The following is a 27,895-nucleotide window of genomic DNA, read 5'->3' as shown; positions in this document are numbered from 1 at the left end:
GTTGTTGCTATTTCTTGGGCCGCTCCCGAGGCATATGGAGGTTCCCAGGCTAGGGGTCGAATCAGAGCTGTAGCCACCAGCCTACGCCAGAGCCACAGCAACGCGGGATCCGAGCCACGTCTGCAACCTACACCACAGCTCACGGCAACGCCAGATCCTTAACCCACTGAGCAAGGGCAGGGACCGAACCCGCAACCTCATGGTTCCTAGTCGGATTCGTTAACCACTGCGCCACGACGGGAACTCCAGAGGCAGACCTTTTGAGACCTGTGTTTGCTCAGTGGCAGAACTGAAACCTGAGTGACTGAAGCTTTGCCTTGCTGTGTGTCCCTGAACAACAGACCCGCTTCAGGGTCTCTTTTGTCTCGCTGTGCTCATTGATTCTGAGTTCCAAGGCCACTGGGAATGGGGAGAAGGGAAAGAGCCTCAAAAGATGACCTCTGGGAAAATAATCTTTTTAAAATTATAAATAGAGATATAACTGCCTCATTTTGCTATACACCTGAAACCTAACACAATATTGTAAATTTATAAGTTATAGTTCGATGGAGAAAAAAAAAAAAGATGTCCTCTGGCCCCCTACGAAATATTGTTAAAAAGTATTTGCTTAACAAATACTTTATAGCCATCGTGTGCCCGGTTCTGTTCCAAGCAATATGCAAGTATTTAATCCTTACATTAAAGCTATGAGGAGTTCCCATCATGGCGCAGTGGTTAACGAATCCGACTAGGAACCATGAGGTTGCGGGTTCAGTCCCTGCCCTTGCTCAGTGGGTTAACGATCCGGCGTTGCCGTGAACTGTGGTGTAGGTCGCAGACGCGGCTCGGATCCCGAGTTGCTGTGGCTCTGGCGTAGGCCGGCGGCTACAGCTCCGATTGGACCCCTAGCCTGGGAACCTCCATATGCCACGGGAGCGGCCCAAGAAATAGCAAAAAGACAAAAAAAAAAAAAAAAAAAAAAAAGCTATGAGAAAGGTACTGTTGTTACCCCCATTTTACAGATAGGGAAATCAAAGCACAAAAAGGACCAACAATGTGCTCAAGGACACAGATCTAGTGTGTATCAAGCCCTCATGAGCCAGCGCCGGTGACTCCCCTTTTCACTACAGCAGCTGAGAGGCTGGCCGATAGTCATAGGGGCGGGGAAAATCCTGAGGCAGTCAGCTGGAAAGGCCCTGTGAGTTTCCTTTTCCCCTGTGATGAGTTTCGGTTTTCTGGCTCTGGGCATAAAAGTTCTCTTTCTCTTCTGCCTCCAGCTCAGCCATTAGCTGTCTTCTCAGCAGCCAGCCAGAGCAATGGGAAACTGGGGGTCCCATCTCTATGACCGGCCTCCTCAGAAACTGGGAGAGTTTGTCCAGAACAACCTGAGACCCTCTGAAGACTGTCAGAAACAGATCGACCAGACCGTGGACACCATCTGCAAAGTCCTGCAGGATGCTGAGCAGTTGCCCCTGGTGATAAGCGTGGCCAGAGTGAGTAGAGGGCTGGGGTCAGGCCTTCAGGGAGCCAGAGGGAAGAAAGACTTGGTGCTGAGCACCTACTGTGTGCCAGGCCCTGGGCACACAGACATCATCATATTCCCCATGCTGCTCAACTGAGATGGTGGGATACAGTACAGAGTTTAGGAGTACAGGTTGGGAGCTGGTTCTGCCTCTTACTACTGTGTGACCCAGAGCAGTTTGCTTAACCTCTCTGTGCCTTAGTGTCTGAGTCTATAAAATGGGAGAGCAATAATACTCATCACAAAATGTTAAGAGGCTTGAGCATATAATGTTCTTGCACAGGGCTTGGTACAAAGTTAGCACAAAAGAAGTTCCCATTTGGGGCAGCGGGTTAGGGATCCAGCATTGCCGCAGGTTGCAACTGTGGCATGGGTTCGATCTTTGGGCCGTAAACTTCCACATGCTTTGGCACAGCCAAAGAAAAAAAAAGTGAAATAAATTAGCTGTGATTACTGTTATTGCTTCTAATCTCCTTATTTTCCAGAGGGGTAAACTGAGGCTAGAAGACTTCAGTAAAGCTTCCTACCGATGCTCTGTGGTTTCAACAGCCAGGGGTGGGGCGCTCTCATCAGTTAGAAATGTTTGGTGCTACAGACACAAATCCTGGGGCTGAGACGGAAGATTCTGGACCTTTGGAGAAGAAAGGATGCTGAGAAGGTGCTAAGACCCTAGGGTAGGGAGAGGGCATTGTAGATGCCCAATCCCAGGCTCTCCAGCACTGGAATCCCGCTTCTCTGCAGTCACAGCGCTTTCTGGCTTCTGCCCTTACATGCATCCACTAGCCCCAGCAGTAAAGACATCCGAGCCTTTGGCGTCTTCTGCCTGGGCCCAGATGAGGAAACTGAGGCACGGGGAAGTTATTTAATAGTTGATATCCAATTTGGGATTGTAAGCGCTAGTGATCCGTTTGGGAGCTTGCACCCTTAACCCGAAGCCATCCTACCTCTCAACATTGTTAACTTTTTTCTAACACACGCAGCGCCGGGCGGCAGGGGAGTGGGGGCGGGGGCGGGTCGCCAAGCCGCGCGCGTGCGCGTGTGAGGCAGGGCGCTCCGCGGCCACCCCAGCGGAAGCGGAAGCGGAAGCAGGTGGAGCGCTAAGACCGCGCGGCCCCCGCTGCAGAGGCTTGAAAAATGCTCTCCTGCAGCTACCTGCTGTGTGCACAGATTTTGTCGGAGACTTGAAGGGGACGGAGCTTGACGCAGCTCTCTCCAACAAAGACCGAAATCTCCTCTCCGAGGCCTAAAAGAACGTGGTCGGTGCCCGGCGGTCTTCCTGGAGGGTCCGCAGCAGCCTTGAGCTTTAGAAAAGCAAGGCCGATGAGAACGGCGAAGGTGCAGGCTTATCGGGAGAAGATGGAGAAGGAGGGCTGGAGACGGGGTGCAAGGACGCACTGGCTCAGCTGGACGACCTCCTCATCGACAACTACACAACGGTTTCCTGTGCAAGGAAAGGTCTTCTACCTGAAGTTGAAGAGCGACTACTCTCGCTGCCTGGCCCAGGCGGCTCCCGGCGAGAAGGAAAACAGCGTGACCTAAGCCTTGGAAATCGGCAAAGAACATGTGCACCTGACGCACCCAGGCGGCTGGGCCTGGCCCTCAGCTTCTCCGGGTTCTATTACGAGATCCAGGAGGCGCGCAAGCAGCCCTGCCTCTTAGCCAAACAGGCCATCGAGGATACCAGAGCCGAGCTGGAGTCCTGCAAGGACTCCACGCTCATCATGCAGCTGCTGCGAGACAACCTCACCCTCTGGGCCAGCGACCCGTAGGACTGGGAAGCCAGAGAAGGCAACCAGGCGCCTTGCTGGGCTGACGGTTGCCCCGAGCCCAGGGGAGCTCCCTTTTCGAATCGTGCAGACAGGTGCGTCCAGCTGGTTTTACCACAACTGTCGGTCTAGGTAAAAGGCAGGAGATAGCAGTGGGGAAGTTAGGAAGGAGAGTTAGCCAGACAGGCTGCAGTAAGTATTCAAGGAATTCAGTGGGTAAAATAAATACTACTTTGGGGATATGATTTCCAAAACAAGCTGATAGCATTTCCTTAAGCAGTACTGCTGTGCATGCAAAAATGAATTCACCCCTCTCACCTCTTTCTTCAGCTAATGGAGAACAGGGGAAGCTGAGACCCTTGATTCTGTCAGTCAGCTTAATAACCATTTAATGTGCGGTTTCAGTAGTGCCTTGTTTGTTTTTTTCCTTTATACAGCCACACCTAGGTCATATGGAAGTTCCAGGCTTGGGGTCCGATATGACTGTAGCTGCTGGCCTTCACCACAGCCATAGCAATGCCAGATCCAAGCTGCCTCTGTGACCTACACTGCAGCTTGCCGCATCCCTAACCCACTAAGCAAGGCCAGGGATCGAACCCGCACACTCATGGAGACTATGTCAGGTTCTCAAACCACTGAGCCACAATGAGAACTCCCAGCACCTATTTTCCCTCTTTAAATTATGACATGGACAAACCTTTTCAATGCAATGCATCTAAAATTTTGATACCTGTGACTTTGGGAGTGTGTATGATTGTTTAAGAATCATAGATTTTCTGGAGTCCCCGTTGTGGCACAGTGGAAACGAATCTAAGAACCATGAGGTTGCGGGTTCCATCCCTGGCCTCGATCAGTGGGTTAAGGATCTGGCGTTGCTCTGAGCTGTGGTGTAGGTTGCAGACACGGCTCGGATCTGGCATGGCTGTGGCTTTGGCTGTGGCATAGGCCAGCGGCTATAGCTCCGATTCGACCCCTAGCCTGGAAACCTCCATATGCCACAGGTGCGGCCCTAAAAAGACAGAAAAGACCAAAAAAAAAGAATCAATGGATTTTCTTTTGTAACTCTTTGGCTATCGTCCTTGTGTATCCTGACAGCGCCAAGTGTGTCAGCCCATGTCAATCATGATGGGTGATTACAAAATGCCAGACATATATTAAATGTTTTGGAATTCAGTGGGTAAATAAATGCTACTTTGGGGATATGATCTCTTAAAAAATAATACATACAAAAAGTACACAGGAGGTTCCCATTGTGGCTCAGTGGGTTATGAATCCAACTATCCATGAGGATGTGGGTTCAGTCCCTGGCCTTGCTCAGTGGGTTAAAGATCTAGCGTTGCTGTGAACTGTGGTGTAGGTTGCAGATGCAGCTCAAATCCAGGATTGCTGTGGCTGTGAGGTAGGAAGTACAGATCCAAGTGTACAGCCTTATAGATTGCCACAAACAGCATATATGTGTAACCTACAGCCAGATGGAGAAATGAAATGTTTCCAGCCCCCACCCAAGAGCCCCTGAACCTCGCATCCAGTCACTACCCCCAAGCCCAAACAACCACTCTCCTGACTTCTAACAGCATAAATTCTTTTGGCTGGTCTTTAAACTCTGTATAAATATAAGGTGACCAGCTATCCCATTTGCCCAGAACTGAAGGGTTTTCTGGGACATGGGCCTCTTGGTGCCAAAACTGAGAATGTCCAGGGTAAGCCAGACAGGTTGTTCACCCTATGTAAAAGAAATCGTGCACCATGCAGCTTTAGTGGGGTTTTGGACCCATCTGTTGAAGAAATGTGTGTGGTTATGGGCAGCTGTTGTTTATCATTTCGTTGTTGTCCTGTATTCCATCATGTCGATACACTGCATTTGTCCATTCTGTTGCTGGTGGCCATTTGTGGCCTCCAGTCTGGAGCTGGAATGAAAAGCGATGCTGGGGGCGTCTTGGGTGGTCACATGAACCAGACTTTTAGGCTCTGGTGACATGGAGCTTTTGCTTGTGTTGAGAAACATTTCTACCTGCTGGGGCACCCTGTGACCCCCCCCCCCCCCACACACACACACACACAAATGGTTCAGAGGCTCACATCGGCTTCTCTGTTGCTGACAGGGTGGCTCGTACGGCCGGAAAACAGTCTTGAGGGGCAACTCTGATGGTTCCCTTGTCATCTTCATCAGTGACCTTGAGAAATTCCAGGATCAGAGTAAAAACCACTCTGAGCTCCTCAGCCAAATCTGGGCACAGTTGAAATGCTGTCAGCTCACAAGGAAGCTGGAAGCCAAGATGGAGATCCAGAACTTCAACAGTGGGCCCACCACCATCCAGCTGTTCGCTAAAGAGCAGAGCATCACTTTCAAGATCCTGCCCGCCTTCAATGCTCTAGGTGAGCCCTCCTGGGTGTGTGTGGGGTGGTGGGGTGTGTAACAGGTCTGGAGGGGCTTGTGCAGAGAGCAAAGCCAAAGAAAAGGGTGGTGGATAGCCTGAGGGTGGCATAAATACCATTGGTGCTTTCCAAAATGAAGGACTTTCAAGAGAGGCGCTTCCTCCTGCCCTGAACTTACTCTCTTCTTTAGAATGACTCTCCGTCTTCTAATTAGGAGAAAATGTTCTAGACTCTAGAATCTAGAGCTTCTCACACTGTGACGTGCACACAGATCATATGAGCAACTTGTTAAAATGCAGGTTCTGATTCAGAAGATCTGGGTCCGGGATTCTGCTTTTGTTTTTTGGTTTTTTGGGTTTTTTTTAAGGGCCGCACCTGGAAGTTCCCAGGCCAGGTGTGGAATCAGAGCTATAGCTGCTGGCCTACGTCACAGCAACAGTCACAGCAACAAGGGATCCGAGCCATGGCTGTGATCTACATCGCAGCTCATGGCAGCAGTGGATCCTTAACCCACTGAGCGAAGCCAAGGATTGAACCCATGTCATCATGGATACTAGTTAGTTTCATTATAGCTGAGCCGCAATAGGAACTCCAGGGATTCTGTATTTCTAACCAGTGCCATGATGTTGCTTCTGGTCTGTGTACCATACTTGAGGATTTAGACTAGAATAAATGTTCATTAGAGGAAGAAGATGGAGCAGACATCTGGGGAGAGTTTGGATGGGGCAGATTTTTGACATCTGCCTTCTAATCAGGTTAACATTGATGCAAGGATTTTCCATGGGTAGCTATTTGAATGGATAAATGTTGGGGAGTTCCCATCGTGGTACAGTGGAAACAAATCCAACTAGGAACCATGAGGTTGTAGGTTCGATCCCTGGCCTCCATCAGTGGGTTAAGGATCGGGCCTTGCCGTGAGCTGTGGTGTGGGTCTCAGACTCGGCTCGGATCTGGTGTGGCTGTGGCGTAGGCCAGCAGCTGCAGCTCCAATTAGACCCCTAGCCTGGGAACCTCCATATGCCGTGGGTGTGGCCCTAAAAATACAAAAAAGAAAACAAAAAAAAAGGTAAATGGTTGGATGTATGGATAGGTGGATAGTTGGATGGATGGATGGTTGATTGAATAAACAAGTCTCAGTAGTTATAGCTTAGTCTATAGGTACATATATTATCACAAGCTGAAAATGCACTAATTTATAAGGTAGGCAGCCCCGAATTCTTATCCTGCTCCCACTATAACCCACTTTTGCCATCAGTAAGATCAGGCTAGAAACGGCTACCTTCTAAGCCCTTTAGGACAATAAGGGTTGAGAATACTTGCCTGCCTCAAACCGGGGCTGGAGTCAAGGTGAAGGGGCACAGTGTCACTGAGAATTCTTGGAAATCCTGTTCTTCCCTCTGGTTCAGAGCCGGGTGGTTGGAGATGAGGCCCGGGCGCCCTCTGCTGGGTTCGCCCATCCTTCGAGGATGGTGTGAGAAAAAGAAATCAGCTCTTCCTCATGTGTAAGAATCAGAAGCTGCCACCAGATGGCGGTAGAGCTACACATTCCAAACATCCCTTTTCTAGAGGAAAACAATCATGGTTGCTTTCTGAGAAAAGTAACCTAACTGGGGGATTTTAAAATTACTTTTTACTAAATATGAGCCTAACTAATCTGGCCTGCTCTTCACACCAGCTCCAAGCCAACCTCTTTCACCTCTACGTCCCTTTCCACAGCCATGTACCACCACTGCTCTCTCCCCAGGGTCTTTGACCCAAAGCACGACTCTTCTATTTACTTGACTTCTTGGTGTTTCAGCTTCCTCATCTGTAAGTGAGCAGCTGATTGCACGAACCACATGAGAGTTTTGTGAGGCTCACATATTTCCCTCTACAGGAAGGGCTTAAACTGTGCCTGGCATAGAGTAAGCACTCAGTCCATGTTAGCTGTATTATTGTTGTTATGAAGACGGCGGAATGCTTTTTCCGTCCGCCTCTCTGCCGCAAGTGCACAGAACCATGCCTGGCTGATAGTAAGACGTCAGTAAGTATCTGTCAAGGTGAATGATAAGAATAATCCGGCTGCTGTCTCCTGGTTTATCTAAACCGTAGGGCTCAGCTGGCAAGAAAGGAAACCCTATGATTAAATTCTGGACTCTCTTGCCATCTCCTCCACTGTCCTTGCTTTCTCGTTTCCCTACCAGTGGTGTTCAAACTCCGGTGAGTATCAGAATCAGAAGGGAAACTTAGTAGAAAATACAGAGGCCCAAGTGGGGATACTCTCTCCCACTGGAGTATCCGATCTGCAGAGCTAATATGGAAAACTCTGAGTCCCAGGCTCACTGACCCAGGAGGCTCCTGGGCCTGTGTTCCCCGATTGGCTCCACAGCAGGATTCCGGGAGGCACCCAGTTTGCCCCTCGTCAGCCCCATCTCCTGGGGTTCCACTCTGCAGGGCGTGCGCCTGCCCACAGGCCTTCATCCCCAGCCTCCAGCACTCTGCCTTCACCCTGCCCGCCTGCACCCTTGACCCTCTGATTTAGAAATTCACTGGACAGGCTCGATAGCAGAATATACCACATGAGGTATATAAACATTATTGTCTTCCAGATGGGTGCCAGCGGCGCCAGGGCCATTTTTTTAAAGAAACCATCCTTTCCCTACTCATTTGGATCCCCCCTTTTGCATTTGTAACTGTGTCTCCTGTCCCTCCGTTTGGTCCTACTGACCTTTCTTAGGACAGCCCCATACCGTGTCCATAAGACTCATTTTAGAGTCTATGCTTTATTGTCTAGCAGGACAAGCCACCCCTCACCTTTTACGCAAATCTACCAGTTCTCTTAGGGACGAGGCAGGGAATGTGTGGGCTCACCAAGGTCAAGTTCCATGAATACTAAAAGTTCCACGGGTCTCTTTGATACCAGGCTTAAGTGAGAAGCCCAGCCCCTGGACCTATCGAGACCTCAAAAGATCCTTGGATATGATGAAAGCCAGCCCTGGCGAGTTCTCAGTCTGCTTCACTGAACTCCAGGAGAGGTTTTTTAATAACCTTCCCAGAAAACTGAAGGATTTGATCCTCTTGGTAAAGTACTGGTATCAACAGGTAAATTTCAAAGTGCGCGTCTATTGCTACATCCATTTCCCTTTCACTGAGATAATTCACATCCGGCAAAGTACAGCAAGCTGAAGAATACGGCTCTGCGCCTTTTTCTGTCCTTTTAGGCAACACCCAGATCAAGATGGGGCACATTTCCTGCACCCCAGCGGGCCGCCTACTCACAGGCAGTCCTCGCCCCAAACGAACCCTTGTCCTGACATTGGTCACCACAAATTAGTTTCACTTGCTTTTCACTCAGTGTCAATAGAATCAGACTATGTGCGTCACATCTGCCCTCTTTCGCTCCATATTATGCCTAAGAGGTTCGTCCATGTTGTTGCATGTGCTAGTGGGTGTTCGTTGCTTTGTTCTGGTCCCTTGCATTAATACACTGAACATTGACACATTCCACTGCTGAAGGAAATTTAGGTGGTTCTCAGATTGGGGCTGTTATGAATTAGGTTATGATGGATATTTCCCTACATGTCTTTTTGTGACTTTGAGCACTCATTTCTCTTGGGTAAATATGCAGGCATGAGACTGCTGTGCTGTAAGGCATACCATATGCATGTGTGTGTGTGTGTATGCACCTTGTGTATATGCGTTATAGGTATACACATACAATTAGGTGTATATGTAAATATACACGTACACGTACATGCCATGCCGTGTACCAGATCACACTGCCAGCAGCAATGTGTGACAGCTTCAGGGGCTCAACATTCTTGTCAACACTTGGAATTGTCAGTCCATCGAATTTGAGCCATGGTGTCATTTTGGTCATCGGCAGGGGACAGTGACTTCCTATAGACTTCCGGTTCCTTGATTTCGGACCCTTAGCATGGAAGGAACGGTCCCCATTTAACTGCTGCCTTTTTCTTTGCCCGCAGTGCCAGGAAAAGCTGGCGGTTTCATTCCAGCTGCCGGTGTATGCTCTGGAGCTGCTCACAGTCTACGCATGGGAACAGGGCTGTGGAGCAGAAGACTTTGACATAGCTGAAGGCCTCAGGACGGTCCTGGGGCTCATCAGGAAGCCAGGAGAGCTGTGTGTCTACTGGACAGTCAACTACAACTTCGAAGATGAGACCGTGCGCAACGTCCTGCTGGGCCAGCTCAGGGCGCGAAGGTAGCACGCCTCCCACCACCCCCTCTCCTTGCCTCTTCATCTGCAGGCCAGGCTGTGCCCGCTTAGAATAAGGGCGCTTCCTCATCCTCCCCCAGCTCATTTCTTCTCCCACCAGCAGCCCAACTGATTTTTTTTTTTTTTAATCCAATGGAATTTATAGGCCAGTAATCCTGGATCCAACGGACCCAACCAATAACGTGAGCCAAGATAATTCGTGCTGGCACCTGCTAAAACTAGAAGCTGAAACCTGGTTGTCTTTTCTGAACGAGTCACCTGGACCATCTTGGAATGTTCTGGTGAGAGGGCTTTTCCAAGCCAGTGCATGTCCTGCTGTGGGCAGCACACCCCCCCCCAGTCCCCTGCCCCCCACCAACACTCGGCCTGCGGCTTCATCCAGGCTCTCCATGTGTCAGTTTCCTAGAGTTGCCGTGAAACCACACTGTACACCGGTGGCTTAAAGCAACAGAAGTGGATTCTTTCACAGGTTTGGGGGCTCCAAGTCCAAGATCAAGGTGCCAGCAGGGCCGCGCCCCCTCGAAAATTTCCAGGGTCAAATCCTTCCAGGCCTCTCCCAGCTTCTGAGGGTTGCTGGCATCGTGGCTTGTGGCAGTAGCCCTCCACTCTGCCTCCCTTGTCACACAGCCTCCTCTTGTGTGTCCACAGTGCCTCCTGTCCCTGTGTCTCTCTCCTCTCTTCTAAGGACACCAGTCATACCAGATGAGGGTGCATAGTGGTGACCTCGTCTTAACTTGGTCACCTCTTTGCAAAGACCCATTTTCCAAATCAGGTCACATTCATAGGTCCCGGAGGTTGGGCTTCCACATGTCTTTTCAGGGGACACAATCCAAATCCATAACACTCCACGAGGAGCCTGCCCTCCCACTGAAAGGAAGGTCAAGTGCAAAACTGAACAAAGAGAAAAGGGGGCCACAGATGAAATCGAGCGGAGGAGTGGGTGGCAGTCACCCCTGCAGATGCCAGGATAGGCTCTGAGCTCCAGTCGGGCAGGGGCAGAGGACCAGAGTGAGACGGGAGGCTGGAAAGGGGAGGACGGTCAGAGGGGCAGCCGTGAAGAGAGGCACTGGCCTCTCCCCGCCCTTCCCCAGAGGAAGAGCAAATCTATCCGCACCAACTGCCTTGCACTCTTGGGGCTTAGCAGAGGACAGTCCCACAAGAATGTTCTCTGGTTACACCAGTGAACCCATTCAGCTTTTATGGGGGTCATGGGGTTGAGGGGTGGGGGTGGCAGATGCATCATTTGAAGCCCAATAGGTCAGTTGAATTTCACATGGCACAGATATGGGTATGGGACCAATTTACATCCAAATTATGGGAGGCAGGCATCTGCACATCACTTACACAGGAATTTGAGGGCCCGCTGAGCAACGATCTGGGATAGAAATGGTAGACGTAAATTGAACTTGCCAAATTCACAGGGCCCTGGAAGTGAAGGAATCTGTGAACAGGACGTCCTTGGGATAATCGGCCAAATCTGAAAATGGATTGTTTCTGGACAGTAATAATATCTGAATCTCTTGCCTCCCTCTGCTGAGGACCCTTGTGATGACACTGGGTTGCAGCACCCTGCCCCCCACCCCAGGATAAGCTCTCCATCTCAGGATCCTTAACTGGAATGCATCCATGTAGTCCTAGACTAGGATGTGGACGTTTGAGGGGTATCGCCATTCTGCCTCCCACCAGCAAGGTGCAGACAGGCCTGCGGGAGTCCCTGACCGCAGCAGGTGGAACAGGGGAGAGGAGATGCTCAGGTGAGGTATCGTGACCCATGCTCCTCAGAGCACGTCCTCTCCCAAAGAGGAACCGCACTTCTGTGCAGGTGTCAGACCCCATCTAGACAGCAGAATATGGTTTCTTTCCAGAAGTGGCTGCAAGGGCCAGGGAGTGAACAGGTCCCACCCTCCAGGGTCTTCCGCTCCCTTCGAGGGCACAGCTCCCCCTGCTGTGGAGGGTTGAATAGTGTTCTTGCAAAATTCAAATCCCCTGAATCCTAAGGATGTGATCTTTGGAAGTAGAGTCTTTGCAGGTATCATTAAAATGAGGTCACCCTGAGTTCCCGCTGTGACTCAGTGGTTAACGAATCTGACTAGGAACCATGAGGTAGAGGGTTCGATCCCTGGCCTTGCTCAGTGGGTTAAGGATCCGGCGTTGCCGTGATCTGTGGTGTAGGTCACAGACGTGGATCAGATCCCACGTTGCTGTGGCTGTGGTGTAGGCCGGCAGCTACAGCTCCAATTTGACCCCTAGCCTGGGAACCTCCATATGCCACGGGAGCGACCCAAGAAATGGCAAAAAGACCAAAAAAAAGGCGCGGGGTGGGGGGAGAAGGCCATGTGACAGCAGAGGCAGGCACAAGACAAGGATGACCATGGACTGGCAGAAGCTGGAAGACACACGGAAAGTTTCTCCCCAGAGCCTTCAGAGAGCAGGGCCCTGCCCACACTTGGATGTCAGATGTCTAGTCTCCAGAATCATGATGTTATAGCAGTGCCTGGAAACCAGTCCACCTGGGCTCAGGGTGTTTAACAGAGGCTGATAGAACCTTAAAAAAGCAATGCGTGTGGTCATCAGACGTCAAAAATACATGGAGTTCCTGCTGTGGCTTAGTGGGTTACGAACCTGACTAGTGTCCATGAGGATTCGGGTTCAATCCTTGGCCTTGTCCAGTGGGCTAAGGATCTGGCGTTGCCATGAGCTGTGGGGTAGGTCCTGGACTTGACTTGGATCCAGCATGGCTATGGCTGTGGCTATGGCCGGCAGCTGCAGCTCCAATTCGACCCCTAGCCTGGGAACTTCCATATGCTCCTGAAATAGGAGTGGAGTTCCCTGGTGGCCTAGTGGTTAAGGATCCAGCATTGTCACTGCTGTGGCTTGGGTCACTGCTGTGATGAGGGTTCAGCCCTGGCCTGGGAACTTCACATGCCATGGGTGCGGGGAAGGGGGGTAGTGAGTGGGGAGGGACCTACAATAAATGGGAAAATAAGGAACAGAGCAGGAGGAGAAGCTAAGAGGTGCTGGCCATTAGCAGGTGTTTGCCACAACAGGAAGTGGAAACTGGAGAGTAATTGAGAGCCAGGGGCATTACATCTGTGAGGAGAAGGATCCAGATCTGTCCTTAGAGATCTAGTGAGGAGGAGCAACTAGGAGAATTTTTGTTTCTGGGAGATCTTGGGGTGTGTCGATGCAAGAACTCAGACAAATGTGCCAGCAGGAGGGAGATGGCGGGTGGGGCAGGGGAAGAAGCTGGGGGTTGGGGGGCGGCTGGCAGGAGCCACTCATGGTGGGGGTCCTTCCACAGCCTGCATCACTCTACTCGACCCCAAGCCATCATCTCGATAAGTTCATCAAGGACTTTCTCCAGCCGGACAAGACTTTCTTAGATCAGACCAAGAAGGCCGTGGACATCATCTGTAAATTCCTTAAAGAAAATTGCTTCCGCCATTCGGCTACAAAGGTTCAGAAGATTGTCAAGGTGAGCCCTGGCGTTTCTCTTCCAGGGTGTTTCTGGTGTGGAACTAAGCGGGCTCTGCAGCCCTGGCACTCGTGACCACCGCAGTGTGCGGGCGGTGGCTGAGGGCGGGAAGCTGGGGAGATGGGAAGCTAGGACACTGGCTTTCCATGAAGGGTGCTATTGCACTGCCTCTGTCAGTGATACTGGACTTGGGATCCTGCGCTAACCTCCGAGGGCTGCTGGTGGCGCATCCATTCTGACCTCCGCCTCCTCTTCCCATCGCCTTCTCCTCTGGGTCTGTCTTCTCGTCCCTTCTAAGAACATTTGTCATTGGACATAGGGCCCACAGTTCCCTAAGTTAATCACATCTACAAAGACCCTTTTTCCAAATAACTTCACATTCACACAGGTTCCCAGCAGACGTACCTTTTGGGGGCCACCTTTCAAACCACTGCAGATTCCAGGCTAGGTGCGTACGGAACCAAAAAGTGATGGTCTTCCTTGTTTTGGTGACTGGAGCCCAATTCATCCCATCAGCTGAGTTAGAGGTTCAGCAGATTGGGCCACTCTTCTCCGTGACTCAGCAGCCACAGGGGCTGACGCACTTCCCTCCTTGTGTTGGCCAATAGCCAGATAACTGCATGCTTGTGGCCACAAGAAGGAGAGAGGAAAGGGTTGACACTAATCTGTTCTCTCTGAGTCTGCAAAGCTACGTAGTCCTCAGGAGACGGCTTTAGGAAGTGGACTTGAGAAGTAGGTAATTTGGCAGTTGCCATCGTGGCTCAGCAGAAACGAATCTGACTAGTATCCATGAGGATGTGGGATTCGACCCCTGGCCTCGCTCTGTGGGTTAAGGATCTGGCATTGTTGTGGCTGTGGTGTAGACCAGCCACTACCAGCTCAAATTTGACCCCTAGCCTGGGAACCTCCATATGCTGCAGGTTTGGCCCTAAAAAGACCAAAAAAAAAAAAAGAAGTAGGTAATTTATTTCTGTTTTGTAGCCATCGCTTGCTTGTGGGTAAATTCACACATCCAAGGGCATGAGATGAACCACCTTTGGAACCATATGGTTCTATTCACTTGAAAATAGACCCTGCCCTAAGTGGAGACTTTTTTTTTCCTTTTTTTTTTTTTATTATCACTCAATGAATTTATTACATTTATAGTTGTGTAATGATCATCACAATCCAATTTCACAGGATTTCCATCCCACACCCCCAGCACATCCCCCCACCCCCCGAACTCTCTCCTTTGGAAACCATAAGTTTTTCAAAAGTCTGTGAGTCAGTATCTATTCTGCAAAGAAGTTCATTGTGTCCTTTTTTCAGATTCCACATGTCAGTGAAAGCATTCGATGTTGGTGTCTCCTCGTCTGACTGACTTCCCTAAGTGGAGACTCTTAACCTGGAACTACCCTTAGCCCAAATGGTGCCAGGCCCTAGGGATGGGAGGGGCTCGAGCGCTAGAAAACACTGTATCTGGATTTACCTTCCTTCCTTCACTAGGGGGGATCAACTGCCAAAGGCACAGCTCTGAAGAACTCCGATGCTGACCTCGTCGTGTTCACAGACTTGCTGAAAAGCTACACCTCCCAAAAAAATGAGAGATGCACCATCATCAAGGAAATCCACAAGCAGCTGGAAGCCTGTCAGCAGGCGCAGGATTTTGAAGTGACGTTTGAGATCTCAAAATGGAAGGCTCCCAGGGTGCTGAGCTTCTCTCTGAAATCCAAAGTCCTCAACGAATGCGTACACTTCGATGTGCTGCCTGCCTTTAACGCACTAGGTAAGACCCCCAGCTGTGAGCTTCTGGAAGAGGAAGATGGATTCTGGTGCGACGGTGGAAGGAGTAGGGGGCAGGTCACGTGACGTACTAATGGGTCATGGGTCCAGCGCCCTACCAGGGGGCATTCACAGTGACAGGATCTGACATCTGTATACATTTTCATTGTCATTTCTCATTTAAGTGTCCCAAGGAAGGCCAGAAGCCACATCTTATCCTCTCACGGTATCATTCCCAGCATCTATCAAAGAGTGGGGTACACAGGAGTTTTCTGTGGCACAGCAGGTTAAAGATCTGGCATTGTCACTGCAGTGGCTTGGCTCACTGCTGTGATGCGGGTTCAATCCCTGGCCTGGGAATTTCTACATGCCTCATTGTCTCTGAGGATGCAGGTTCAGTCCCCGGCCTCACTCAGTGAGTTAAGGATCTGGCATTGCCAAGAGCTTGTGGCATAGGTTGCAGATGTGGCTTGGATCTGGTGTTGCCATGGCTGTAGCCTAGGCTGCAGCTGCAGCTCCAGTTCGAGCCTTGGCCCAGGAACTTGCCTATACCACAGGTGTGACTGTAAAAAGAAAGAAAGAAAGAAACCAAGGCTACTTCAGACATTTTCCAAATCAAAATCAGAAGACTCTGGTACCTTCCTTCTGAACAGTTCTTAGTGTCTCTAGTGAGGAAATGACCATATCGATTGGGGGTAGGCTAACTTTTTCTATAAAAGGCGAGATAGCAAGTATATTTAGCTTTGAAGGACCATAAGGTATCTGTCATAACTACTCAACTCTTCCTCTGTAGCTTGCAAACACCCAGCAACAATGTACAGTAACAAGTGGGTATGACTGTGTTCCAGTAACACTTTATTTACAAAAGCAAGCAGGGCACCGGATTTAGCCTGGGGGTCGTGGTTTGCAAACTTGAGGTCAGGGCTGTCCAGAAGGTCTTTCTGTGATAATAAAAATGTTCTATGTCTTAGTTCTGTATCTGTTGAGACTTTGAAATGTGGCTAGTGCACCTGAGAAACTAAATTTCTCATTTTAGTTTCCTTTAATTAGTTTGAATGCAAATAACCATGATGGCTAATGGCTACACTATTGGACAGCGCGGGTCTAGATAGCACTTTAATAATACTACTTACACTCATATAAACCATACAATTTTTAATATCTCATTACACCGCAGATGGCCCCAATATCTTAGATATCAGTCACTTCCAGACACTGACAGAGTTCAAAGTCATGTCCCAGAATTAGATTTGTCAACAATGTTTTGACGTCTGTTACTTTCTATACAGATTAAAACATAACGCCAGTTTCTCCTCTCCCCACCCATCCAATGCTAGGTGACCTGAAGTCCGGCTCTGCACCCAGCCCCAAGATTTATGCTGAGCTCATCTCCTTATATAAATCCTCAGACATCCTGGGGGGAGAATTTTCTACCTGTTTCACGAAGCTGCAGCGCGATTTTGTTCGCTCCCAGCCCACCAAACTGAAGGATTTAATTCGCCTGGTGAAGCACTGGTACAAATGGGTATGACAGCCCTTGTCCTGGCCGCCTGGTTATGACTTTTACCAGTACCTGTGTCCGAGACAGTGCCTAAGCAGGTGCTCCTGGCACCCACGCGCTTCCGGGCCTGGGGCCGAACCACACAGAGGGAAGGGCTCTCCTCACTCCTCACCCTGAGTGTCTTGGCCAAGGTCCCATCACTAATCCTGTTGAGTTGGGTCGGAGGTAGGCACCTCCTACTATCAGAGCTGCTACACTGAGTTTATTTTGCCTTTGCTCTGACATCCAAAGCATTCTGCAGGAATCCAAGTTATCCCGCCTCCAGAGGGCAGGCCAAGTTGAGATCTGCATGCCTTCAGGTCACCAGCACGGCTTCTCTGCTGCCGGGTGCCCATCATTAATAGACACAGACGCTCCCTCCTGGAAGGCAGGCTGAAGCGACATGTGGGACCTGGGGTGCATCTCCTCTACTGGTTCCCCTGCCTGCCCTTCCCTCAGCTGTCCTGCTTGTGGGCTGGTTTCCGAGTATTTTCATGACAGCAGACACCTGGCACAACAGCAGCTCTTTCAGGAGGTCACTCCCTTCTGTGTCCAGCTCCCTGAAACCTGAGGAGACGGGTCTCTGCGGGTTCCATGTCTGCACTCAGGGTGCTCAGAGCACTCAGGGCTACGGGGTGACCTTGAGCATGTCACTTCGCTTCCCCATGACTTCATCACTCTGCCTGCTGTGTAGGCATGTTGGAGGGTTAGGAATGATGACATAGGTGAGATGCCTGGCCCCATAATTAGCCCTTAGTGGGTCTTTAGCTGTAAATAGTATGAACGGTAGCTATGTTATAATTCTCGGAAGTCACAGAGGGCCAAGGCACAGCTAAGAAACCTGCGTGGGCTGCTTTCCAGCGTCAAGGAGCACCACTCAGACCCCCAGCAGGCCAGCCCCACCCGTGCTGCGCCTCGTGACTCGGTTGCCCCGTGGCAGCCCCACCGTCCTCGGTGTGCGTCCTCTGCGGCTCTTGCTAAGCTCGCTGCCCCTCCCCGCTTCAACCAGTCTCACCTGCTGTCTCCACTCTTCCCTCAGTGTGAACGCAAACTGAAGCAAAAGGGGTCTCTGCCCCCGAAGTATGCCTTGGAGCTGCTCACCATCTATGCCTGGGAGAAGGGGAGCGGGGTCCTGAGCTTTGACACGGCTGAAGGTTTCCGGACGGTCCTGAAGTTGATCACAGAATATCAGCACCTCTGCATCTTCTGGACGGTCAACTACAACTTTGACAATGAGATCGTGAGGAACTTCCTCCTGGCCCAGATGCAGAGAACCAGGTGCCCCAAAGCCCAGCCCCTCCTTTTCTTAACCTGATTCCCTCCAGCTCCCTTCCGGGGGCCTGGATTCACCTCCCACGGGGTCCACATTCACTCTTCCTCATGTGAAACAGAAGGGAACGTGACGACCAGCAGGACCTCCCAGTCTCCAGGGTTAAAGCCTAGGGAGGCAGGGGAAACGTCATCGGGGGAAGGGAGAAGGCAGGACCAAGGTACCAGGTCCCTGAGTTGCTGTCATCTTTCTAGGTCAGAAGGGAAAGCGTGGATTCAGCGGGTCTAAGGTGTGGAGCTTGGAAGTGCGTCCCTGAGAAATAATGCTATTATTCGCTGCCAATGTATCCTGCAGGCTATTTATTAGACGAGGTTTTATCTACCCTCCTTCCCACAAAACCTTTATCCTTCCAGAATAGGAAGGAACGTCCCCTTGTGGCGCAGCAGAAACAAATCCGACTAGTATCCATGAGGATGCAGGTTCGATCCTTGGCCTTGCTCAGCGGGTTAAGGATCCGGCAATGTCATGAGCTGTAGTGTAGGTTGCAGACATGGCTCAGATCCAGCATTGAGATCTGAGGCGTAGGTGGGCAGCTGCAGCTTTGATTCGACCCATATCCTGGGAACTTCCATATGCCACACGTGCGACCCTTAAAAAAAAAAAAGGAAGGAAGGAATCTGTGTGTCTACTCAGAGCCACCCTCAGGGAACAAAACAATGGAAGCAAAGGAGAAGAGAAAAAGGAACATTGAGAAAGAATAGAAGGAAGACAACCATTAACCGTGGCTCACCTACCACAGGCGTGACCTGCTTGACCGTCTGGCTGGTGGGGACCGTCATCCCCCAGTTGACATAGCGTGGAGCAGGTGTTCATGTCGTGCCTTTGTGTGCAAACTAACGGACAGCTTTCCAAACCTCTCCGAGGAATATAATTTAATTCTAGGAAATCACCATGAACCGTGTTGGTGCGTTTGCATTACTGACATCTCAGATAGACACATTGTTTTATTACTGAGAGTAGACTGGCCCCCAGTTCTGAAGCTGCCGGTTCTGAAGAGCATGCCTCTAATGACTTCTCACCTCTCCTTTAGGCCCGTGATCTTGGACCCCGCTGATCCCACTGCCGACGTCGGCGGAGGGAACCGCTGGTGTTGGCATCTTCTAGCAAAAGAGGCTACTGAATGGTTGTGTTCTCTCTGCTTCCAAGATGGGAGTGGATATCCCATACAGTCTTGGGACGTGCCAGTAAGTGTCATCTAAAGGAAGTGTCCTCTGAAGGTGGCCCTGGGACTCGCTTCAATCAAAGAGCTTCTCCTGCGGCAGCACTCGGACACACTCAGCCACAGATTCAAACAGACCAATTAAACAGTTGGGTTTTTCCTCCCCGTTAGACGAAATCCAAAGGCAGGCCGTCTAGGCCTCACACAGCCGTTCCCTCGGCTATCCCTGTGAGCAGGGTCCCTGGTTTCAGCCCACGAGAGGCAGTAGCGGCGCCCCCTAGCTCAACAACCAGAAACCTCTCCAGAGCTGGCCAGGTGCCCGCCCCCCCAATCCCCCACTCCTCCCTGGCTCTTTCTGGAGCCACCCCTCTGGTGGATTTGCATCTTCGTGGCCCTGAAAGTGGCTCGTGCCCCTTCAGGTGGCAGGTTCACAGACAGGCAGCAGGAACGGAAAGGGGGAAGTTAGCTGCCCAGGGTGTCTTACTAAAAGCCTCCCCAGCAGCCTCCCTCACATGTCATTGTCCAGAATGGTCCCGCGCTACCTGTAACTTCCTTCAGAGTAGCTCCAAAGCGGGGTGCAGACAGCTGGGGGTGGGGCCAGCCAGCCAAGAGGGCCGGCCACACACACTGTCCCAAAGCTCCACCTCCACCCAAGATACCTGCTGCCAAGTATACTTGCTTTTCAGCCAAGTCCTCTCTCCACAAGTGCCCCAGACTGTCCCTGGTCATAGTGACCTGCACAGCTACACTTCCTTCTTTCTTCCTTTTTTTTTTTTTTTTTTTGTCTCTTTTAACCAGTGTTTCTAACTGCTTGGGTGTACCGTTCTTGCACATGTATTTCTTTCTAGGCAGTACAGACACCAGGAAGCTGTGGAGCAGGGCTATATCCTCTTGTCAGTGAGCTGTTCTTTAGACGTTGGAGATTCATGGACTGATAGTGCTGGAAGAAACCTCTAGAGGCCATCAGGCAGTTGCTTTTAAAGACTCGGTTCACTGTGTGACAGAGTGACCCAGCTCCATTCTCCCTTGACGCCCCTACTCCTTCTTCCCTTGCTTCTCTTACTCCTCTTGAATTGAGACCGCCACACCCTGCCTTGTGTCACCTCCCTTATGGCAAGTACCAGCTCTCATCCAGCTTTATGTGCCCTGGTCTTGTCAACCATGCTATGTTTTCCCAGTTGACTCCTTCCTCTTCCTTCAAGTCTCAGCAGAGGGTTCTCCCTGTATTCCCGGAAGTGCATTTTACCCAGCCCCTGGTTCCCCTAATGCCACGGTCTCTTTCCCTCTGCACACAAAACCCCGTCTGCCCCTGCCCAGTCGAGGTCTCCTAAACCAGTAAAGAGCCAGGCTTTTCTTACACCTGCAGACTCTCCAAAGGCTTGCATTGTAACGGTTGATAGATGTACATAAAAGATACTTTGAATACATAACGTACATATAATTGTTGTCTTTTCCTTCTGAGCCTCCCTTTTCTGCCCCATCCTTGAGTATCTTCTTGCCAAATCCAAAGGCTTTGTCCTCCGGCTTTAGCTTCCAGGGTATTTGAAGGTCTAAGTGTGTTAACCGCATGTATCCACTTACCTTTTCACGTACCAGCTGTCATAAGCACGCATAGATCTGGTCTTTGTCCCCAGTTCCTGGCACAGAGCTTCTAAAACCCTTGGACTCTCCTGATAGGAGTGTGTTGTGTATTCATAAGGCACCCCTCCCAACCCCCCTGAGTTATGCTAACGAGGTATGGGCCCTTAGATAGTTTCAAGAGAGGGGTTGGCAGTGCCAGAAATGCCAAGCCTGTGATGAGAGAGCAGAAACTTTCAGCTCTGTCCCCACCCCCACCCCCAGCCTCCTAAGCGGGGGGGGCTGGAGATTGAGTCTAAGCACATAGCCAGTGATTTAGTCACTCGTGCCTTTGTGATGAAGGCCTGTTTAAAAACTCTTGGGATGACAAGCCTTCCTGGTTGGTGAGCATCAGGAGGAAGGCATACTCTGACTCTAAGAGGAAGGGAGCTTCTGTGTTCAAACGCCTTCCAGCCCTCGCCCCTGTGTCTCTCTTCATCTGGCTGTTCACTGGTATCCTCTATAATAAAATGTGATTGTACAGATAGCACTTTCCTGAATTCTGAGTCATTCTGATGAATTATTGAACCTGAATGAGAGTCATGGGAACCCCTGAATCTGAAGCCAAGTCAGGCAGAAGTAAGTTGTCTGAGAACTCCACTTGCAGCTGGGATCTCAAGGGGGGACAGTCTTGTTGGGACCTTGCCCTTTAAACTGTCTGGTCTGCATCCCCTCCGGTTGGTGTTATGAGTTGGTGTTGGATGCACCACTTCTCTTTTTTTTCTTTTTTTATAGTTGATTTATAATGTTCTATCAATTTCTGCTGTACAGCAAAGTGACCCATTTATACATGTGTATACATTCTTTTTTTTTCATATTATCTTCCATCATGTTCTATCACCAGTGATTAGATACAGTTCCCTGTGCTATACAGCAGGATCGCATTGCTTTTCTTTTTTTTTTTTTTTTTTTTTTTTTTTCTTTTTTCGTCTTTTCTAGGGCCGCACTCACAGTATATAGAGTTTGCCGGGCTAGGGGTCTAACTGGAGCTGTAGCCGCTGGCCTACACCAGAGCCACAACAATGCGGGATCCGAGCCACGTCTGCAACCTACACCACAGCTCACGGCAATGCCGGATCCTTAACCCACTGAGCCAGGGCAGGGATTGAACCCGCAACCTCATGGTTCCTAGTCGGATTTGTTAACCACTGCGCCACGGCAGGAACTCCCGCCTGTGTCTTTTTGAATGAAAGTTTTTTCTGGATATATGCCCAGGAGTGGGATTGCTGGATCATATGGTAGTTCTATATCTAGTTTTCTAAGGAACTTCCATACTGGTTTCCATAGTGGTTGTATCAATTTACATTCCCACTAACAGTGTAGGAGGGTTCCCTTTTCTTCACACCCTTTCCAGCATTTGTTATTTGTAGACTTTTTAATGATGGCCATTCTCACTGGTGTGAGGTGGTGCCTCATTGCAGTATTCATTTGCATTTCTCTAATAATTAGTGATCTTTTCATGTGCCTGTTGGCCATCTGGATGTCTTCTTTGGAGAAATGTCTGTTGAGGTCTTCTGCCCATTTATCAATTGGGTTATTTGGTTTTTTGCTGTTGAGTTGTTTGTATATTTTGTAGATTAAGCCCTTGTCAGTTGCATCATTTGCAACTATTTTCTCTCATTCTGTAGGTTGTCTTTTTATTTATTTATTTATTTTTGCTTTTTTAGGGCCACATCCGCACCATATGGAGGTTCCCAGGCTAGGGGTCGAATCAGAGCTATAGCTCCTGGCCTACACCACAGCCACAGCAACACCAGACCCGAGCCACGTCTTCGACCTATAGCACAGCTCACGGCAACACCGGATCCTTAACCCACTGAGCAAGACCAGGGATCGAACCCACAACCTCATGGTTCCTAGTTGGATTCGTTTCTGCTGCACCACAATGGGAACTCCTCATTTTTATTATTATTTTTTTTAATGGTTTCCTTTGCTCTGCAAAAGCTTGTAGGTTTAATTAGGTCCCATTGGTTTATTTTTGTTTTTATTTTTTATCACCTTGGGAAACTGGCCTAGGAAGCATTTGTACGGTCGATGACAGAATGTTTTGCCTGTGTTCTCTTCTAGGAGTTTTATGGTGTCATCTTACAGTGAAGTCTTTAAGCTATTTTGAGTTTATTTTTGTGCATGGTGTGAGGGTGTGCACCACTGCCCTTGCCCAGAACAAGGATAAAGGAAATTGCTATGGCCTGAGGCTGAGGAATGAAAGAATGACCGTGCTAAGTTCACCTCTACTCGGTCTGCAACTAGTTAGCAGAGCCTTCTAGACCCCTGAACTTGCACTAGATCCATGATAGGAAACTGTAAGACACTGCCCCATCCTCACAGGGCTTATGATGTACCTGGAGGGACTAGAACACATAACCCAAGTCCCTTATAAGACAATGAAGGGCAGTTTACAACCACGTGCCAAGTGAAATGTGCAGAGTGGACAATGACCAGGAAAGATAAAGTGAGCAACTCAAAACCCCCCAAAGGCACAAAGGCACAATTTCAGTATTTTTTGACAATGTCTTCTCAGCATTCAGTAGGCTTTTAAGTTCATTAAGAGCAAAGATAAGGAAAAGCTTCCGCAATCAAGAAACTCATGGTTGTGGATCATCACTGAAAGTAGCTAGAGGAGCTCCCATCATGGCTCAGTGGAAATGAATCTGACTAGGAACCATGAGGTTGCAGGTTCAATCCCTGGCCTCGCTCAGTGGGTTAAAGATCCAGCGTTGCCATGAGCTGTGGTGTAGTTCGCAGACACGGCTTAGATCTGGCATTGCTGTGGCTGTGGCGTAGGCTGACAGCTATAGCTGGGATTGGACCCCTAGCCTGGGAACCTCCATATGCCATGGGTGTGGCCCTAAAAAGCAAAAAAAAAAAAAAAAAAATTAGGTCACCAGAGTCCTAACCCTTTTTTCAGAAAATTGGCAACTAACAACAATGGATAGGGAAGAAACCCAGCCTTTCCTGCACAAACTTTATTTCACTATAAACGAACAGCCCTAAGGGATGAGGAAACAAAAATTTTAACAGAAAAATTCGATTTACTATATGCTGAAAGATTGATTAACTTGAAACATGGCCATTTGGCAACCTCTGATGAAGTTGATGATTTAGGCACAGATTGCCAGTGGATGAAACCGTGAGACTAAGTGCCTATGGGCAGCTCTGTGACAGTAGCAGGGGAGACTGTCACCTCCACATCCAGTTTAATTACAGCATCAGTAGGAGTGGGACAGCCAGACATGTGTGCCTGCTGGTGTGGGGCCCATGGAGCACACAGCACTAGCCATTAAGTATTTTCACCAAAAAAAAAAAGCTATATGAGACAAAAGGAATTGAGTTAGCAACCTCCAGAGAAAACTGTGTAAGCCAGACAGACTTCATCAGAAGAAAACAACAAAGTCAGGAAAAACAAAAGAAATGTGGAAGGGCGTGCAGGCTTACAACCACAAAAGGGGAATGAGCCAAGAAGAATCCAATTAAGTAGAGTTAAAGGCCAAGATCCAAGGCCTGTGGTCTACTGGTTACCCTGGCAACAAAGTCCCCACTTACATCAAAAGAAGTAAGTGATGATCGGAAGCCGGGTTACACATGGCGAGTGGTCAATGGCCCGGGAGGAGTTTGGGAAGAGAGTTTGAGTGGCAGACGTGAATGAGGATCACCAGTGGGAGAATTTGTGGATAAAAGGATTATCTGGAGCCTGGGTTTTGGCTGCTATAACCTGAGGCTTCTCCAGCTGAGTTTGGTCAAATCTGAGTGGATAAAATGTTATCACTCTTTGGTTCTGTTTCTGGGTATCAGCGCCTGGGATGAACCTCAGACGAGGAAAAAGTGAAGAAAGTTCTCTCTGTCCTGGGGCCACCCTATGCGAACTGGCCTGGGGCCAGGAAGAAGTCAGCACGGGGAGCAAAATGTGAGGATCCCAGTAACTGAGCCCAACCCACCCGACCCAACGCAACACAGCTCAACACAGCACAATTGAGAGGGTTCTATCTGAGCACAATAGTGCCCACCATGCTCGTCTTGGGCGAAGTTCCTCAAAGAGGTGCCAAATCTAAGTTATTTCCCTTCATTATAGGGCAGGCTGGGAATTGCACCGGAGAACGTCTCATGTTCTGAGAACAAGGCTCTCCAGCTTAGAGAGCAGGAGGTCATCACAAGAGAAGGGAGAGGACTCCATGGTTGGGGGCACTGGGTGGTGGTCAGGAAAAGGGATCCTTCCCCAAGGCTTGGCCAGAGTGATGCCAGAATAATAGGAGAATGAGCTAGCCAGGGGGTGACCCCTGTGAGCTCTGATGGTGAGGGGGAAATGCCACAAACCACTAGAGGCCTGGGAAAGCAAGATCAGATGTAGCAGGTGGAATAATAGCCTCCCAAAGATGTCTGCATCCTAACCCCTGGAACCCGTGAAGGTGGTCCCTTTGGTGGCAGAAGGGATGTGATTTAGTATCTCAAGATGGGAGCTGGTCCTAGGATCATCAGGTGGGTCCAATCTAATCACATGAGCCCTTAAAAGCAGAGAAGCTGTCCTACTTGTAGGCAGGCGAGGGATCTGAGTTGCTGGTGCTGCCCTAAGGGGCCGGCAATCAGGGAATGCAGGACAGCCAGCAGGGAACCAGGGACCTGCGTCCTACCGTCACGTGGAACCAGACTCAATAAGCTGAGTGATGCTGCAGGCGGACCCTCCCCAGAGCCTCCAGGTAGGAACGCAGCCCGGGCCAACACCTGGATTGGGGGAACAGAGAAACCAGCCAGGCCTGCTGGGCCTCTGACCACAGAACTCAGATCCTGGACTTGCATGGTTTGGAGCCACTAAATGTGTGATTGCTGGTGTTCAGCAGCCTGTATCTCATGGGGGCAGGGGAGCCACTCAGGGCCTGGGCCCACAGGCGAGTCAGCCTCCCCACTCCGGGACCAGTCACTCCACACCTGTGTCCAGGGAACGCAGCTCACACGGGAGAGGGAAAAACTCCTTTCTCCTCCGCCCTTAATACTTCTGACACCAGACTTGGGGAGGGAGGGATTTTCTCACACTGAGCTGTTCTCCGACACTGGCCTTGTGGCCACAGTTCAATCAGTTCTGACCCTTTACCTGGAGGCAATGTTAGAGCCCACAGGTTAGCGGCTTAATCCTGCAAGACTGCCCCCACCTCCATGTCAGGGGCCAGGCCTCCCACCAACCCGTGATATGTCAGGGGTTCCCACGACCCCCCCTCCTCCAGTTCAGTCATCTTCTAGAATGGTTCCCAGACCCAGGAAAAGTGTTTACTTACTAGATTACCGGTTTATTATAAAAAGCTATAAACGCAGGAACAGCTGGCGAGGCCCCTTTCCTGGTTCGCAGGTGGCTGCCTTCCCGAAGTGCCCTCACATGGGGGAGGAAGAAGGGGGGGCAGGGAAAGAAAGATATTTACTGTCTCTCATTTCCCCCATTTCCTCCAATCCCCGGAATAAAGGGAAATGCTGGCTGTCTTGAGTGGGTGTGTGTGCATGTATTTTTTTCAGATTATACAGTTAATTCTGGTGTATTAGGGAATTTTGAAAAAATGAAATCCACTTCTAAAAGTCACCCCTGGGAGTACCCCTTCTGACTCAGTGGTAGCCACCCCGACTCATATCCATGAGGATGTGGGTTCCATCCTCAGTAGGTTGGGGATCCAGTGTTGCCGTGAGCTGTGGTATAGGCCAGCAGCTATAGCTCCGATTAGACCTCTAGCCTGGGAACCTCCATGTGTCACCAGTGCAGACCTTACAAAAGAAAAAAAAGTCACCCCTGATCCCCACCACCCAGGAAGGATCTCTGTTAACTTTCCGTCTGTTTTGCTGTGCATCCATGCACACACATAGATGGGATCATCATGCATGTGTTATGGTATGTCTTGCAATTGCCACTTAGTATGAATCTTGGCTACACTCTCATATCAGCCAATGTTCTTTGAAAACACCATAATATTCCATCATATAAATATGTCATCATAGGGATGCAATATGGTCATTCTCTTTCATGGAACACTTTCAAAAAAGATTCACCACCCCCCCAATTTTTTTTTCTTCTTTTTTCTTTTTCTTTCTTTCTTTCTTTTTTTTTTTTTTTTTTTTTTAATTTTTATGGCCACACCTGTGGCATAAAAAGTGGAAGTTTCTGCCTAGGGGTCGAATCAGAGCTGCAGCTGCCAGCCACAGCCACAGTCATGCCAGATCCAAGCCACATATGTGACCTACACTGCAGTTTTGTGGCAACGCTGGATCCTTAACCCACTGAGCAACGTCAGGGATCAAACCCACATCCTTGTGGTCACTATGTTGGGTTCTTCACCGGATGAGCCGCAACAGGAACTCCTGATCTTTCCCTTTTGAAAAATCGCCAGGATACACCTTTCTATACATAAGCCTTTGAGTTTCTTTTTTTGTTTTTGTTCTTTTGTCTTTTTAGGGCCACACCCATGGCATATGGAGGTTCCCAGGCTTGGTGTCGGATTGGAGCTACAGCCACCGGCCTACGCCACAGCCACAGCAACGCCAGATCTGAGCCGCGTCTGCCACCTACATCACAGCTCAGGGCAATGCCGGATCCTCAACCCACTGAGCAAGGACAGGGATCAAATCCACATTCTCGTGGATACTAATCAGTTTCTTTAACCACTGAGCCTCAACAGGAATGTCTCTTTTTTTGTTTTAATTGAAGTACAGTTGATGTGCAATCTTATATGAGGTGCAGGTGTATAATATAGGAAAATGCTGGTGTTCTACCAATTCCGCACCCAATCCTACATGAGCGTGTCCACCCACTGGCGTCGGGTAGCTTCCTACTCGGAGTCAGTGCCCCAGGCCCACCCACTGTGCGGCTCAGGGGCACCTCCACCAACCTATGTCTGTGCTGCTCACACCTGCACCTTGCATCGCCCCCTTTTCTTTCCCTGACCTTTGCCTCTACTGGACTCTGCAGCCCCACTCCTGCTGCCATCTCGTGATATTTGAGAGAATTCATTTAGCCTGTGCAGAAAGCAAGAAGTCCTAGGAAAGGGTTAGGGATGCTTAAAGCCACTGCGACCCATAGATCGGGAGGGAGGTTCATTTTGAATCATGATCCATGCAATAGGGCACCTTCAGGCAAGCTCTTGTTTCCACCTACTGTTCTTGAACTGCTCACTCATAGAGAAGGA

At 49.8% G+C, this 27,895-nt stretch overlaps 1 protein-coding gene across 2 annotated transcripts; it reads left to right on the top strand.

Moving 5' to 3' along the window:
* OAS2 (2'-5'-oligoadenylate synthetase 2, 69/71kDa) lies at positions 1,201-21,231 on the top strand. 2 transcript variants are annotated; one of them, NM_001031796.1, is given in 11 exon segments: positions 1,201-1,472; positions 5,370-5,643; positions 8,546-8,724; positions 9,609-9,844; positions 10,005-10,140; positions 13,161-13,334; positions 14,820-15,099; positions 16,433-16,620; positions 17,675-17,913; positions 18,996-19,149; positions 19,973-21,228. In NM_001031796.1, coding segments are annotated over 11 exon segments (2,124 nt in total). In that variant the 5' UTR covers positions 1,201-1,295; the 3' UTR covers positions 20,060-21,228.

This window comes from Sus scrofa, chromosome 14 (assembly GCF_000003025.6).
Source record: "Sus scrofa isolate TJ Tabasco breed Duroc chromosome 14, Sscrofa11.1, whole genome shotgun sequence".
Lineage (NCBI taxonomy): Eukaryota > Metazoa > Chordata > Mammalia > Artiodactyla > Suidae > Sus > Sus scrofa.
This window is presented reverse-complemented; position numbering and strand designations above follow the sequence as displayed.

Bases quoted from the DNA above. Each gene is read 5' to 3' on its own strand.
- OAS2 (XM_021072182.1), top strand. From the start codon at position 5,544: ATGGAGATCCAGAACTTCAACAGTGGGCCCACCACCATCCAGCTGTTC. The intron at 10,141-13,160 runs GTGAGAGGGCTT...GTCCTTCCACAG, and splicing joins GACCATCTTGGAATGTTCTG to CCTGCATCACTCTACTCGAC. The intron at 19,150-19,972 runs GTAAGTGTCATC...ATTTCTTTCTAG, and splicing joins TACAGTCTTGGGACGTGCCA to GCAGTACAGACACCAGGAAG.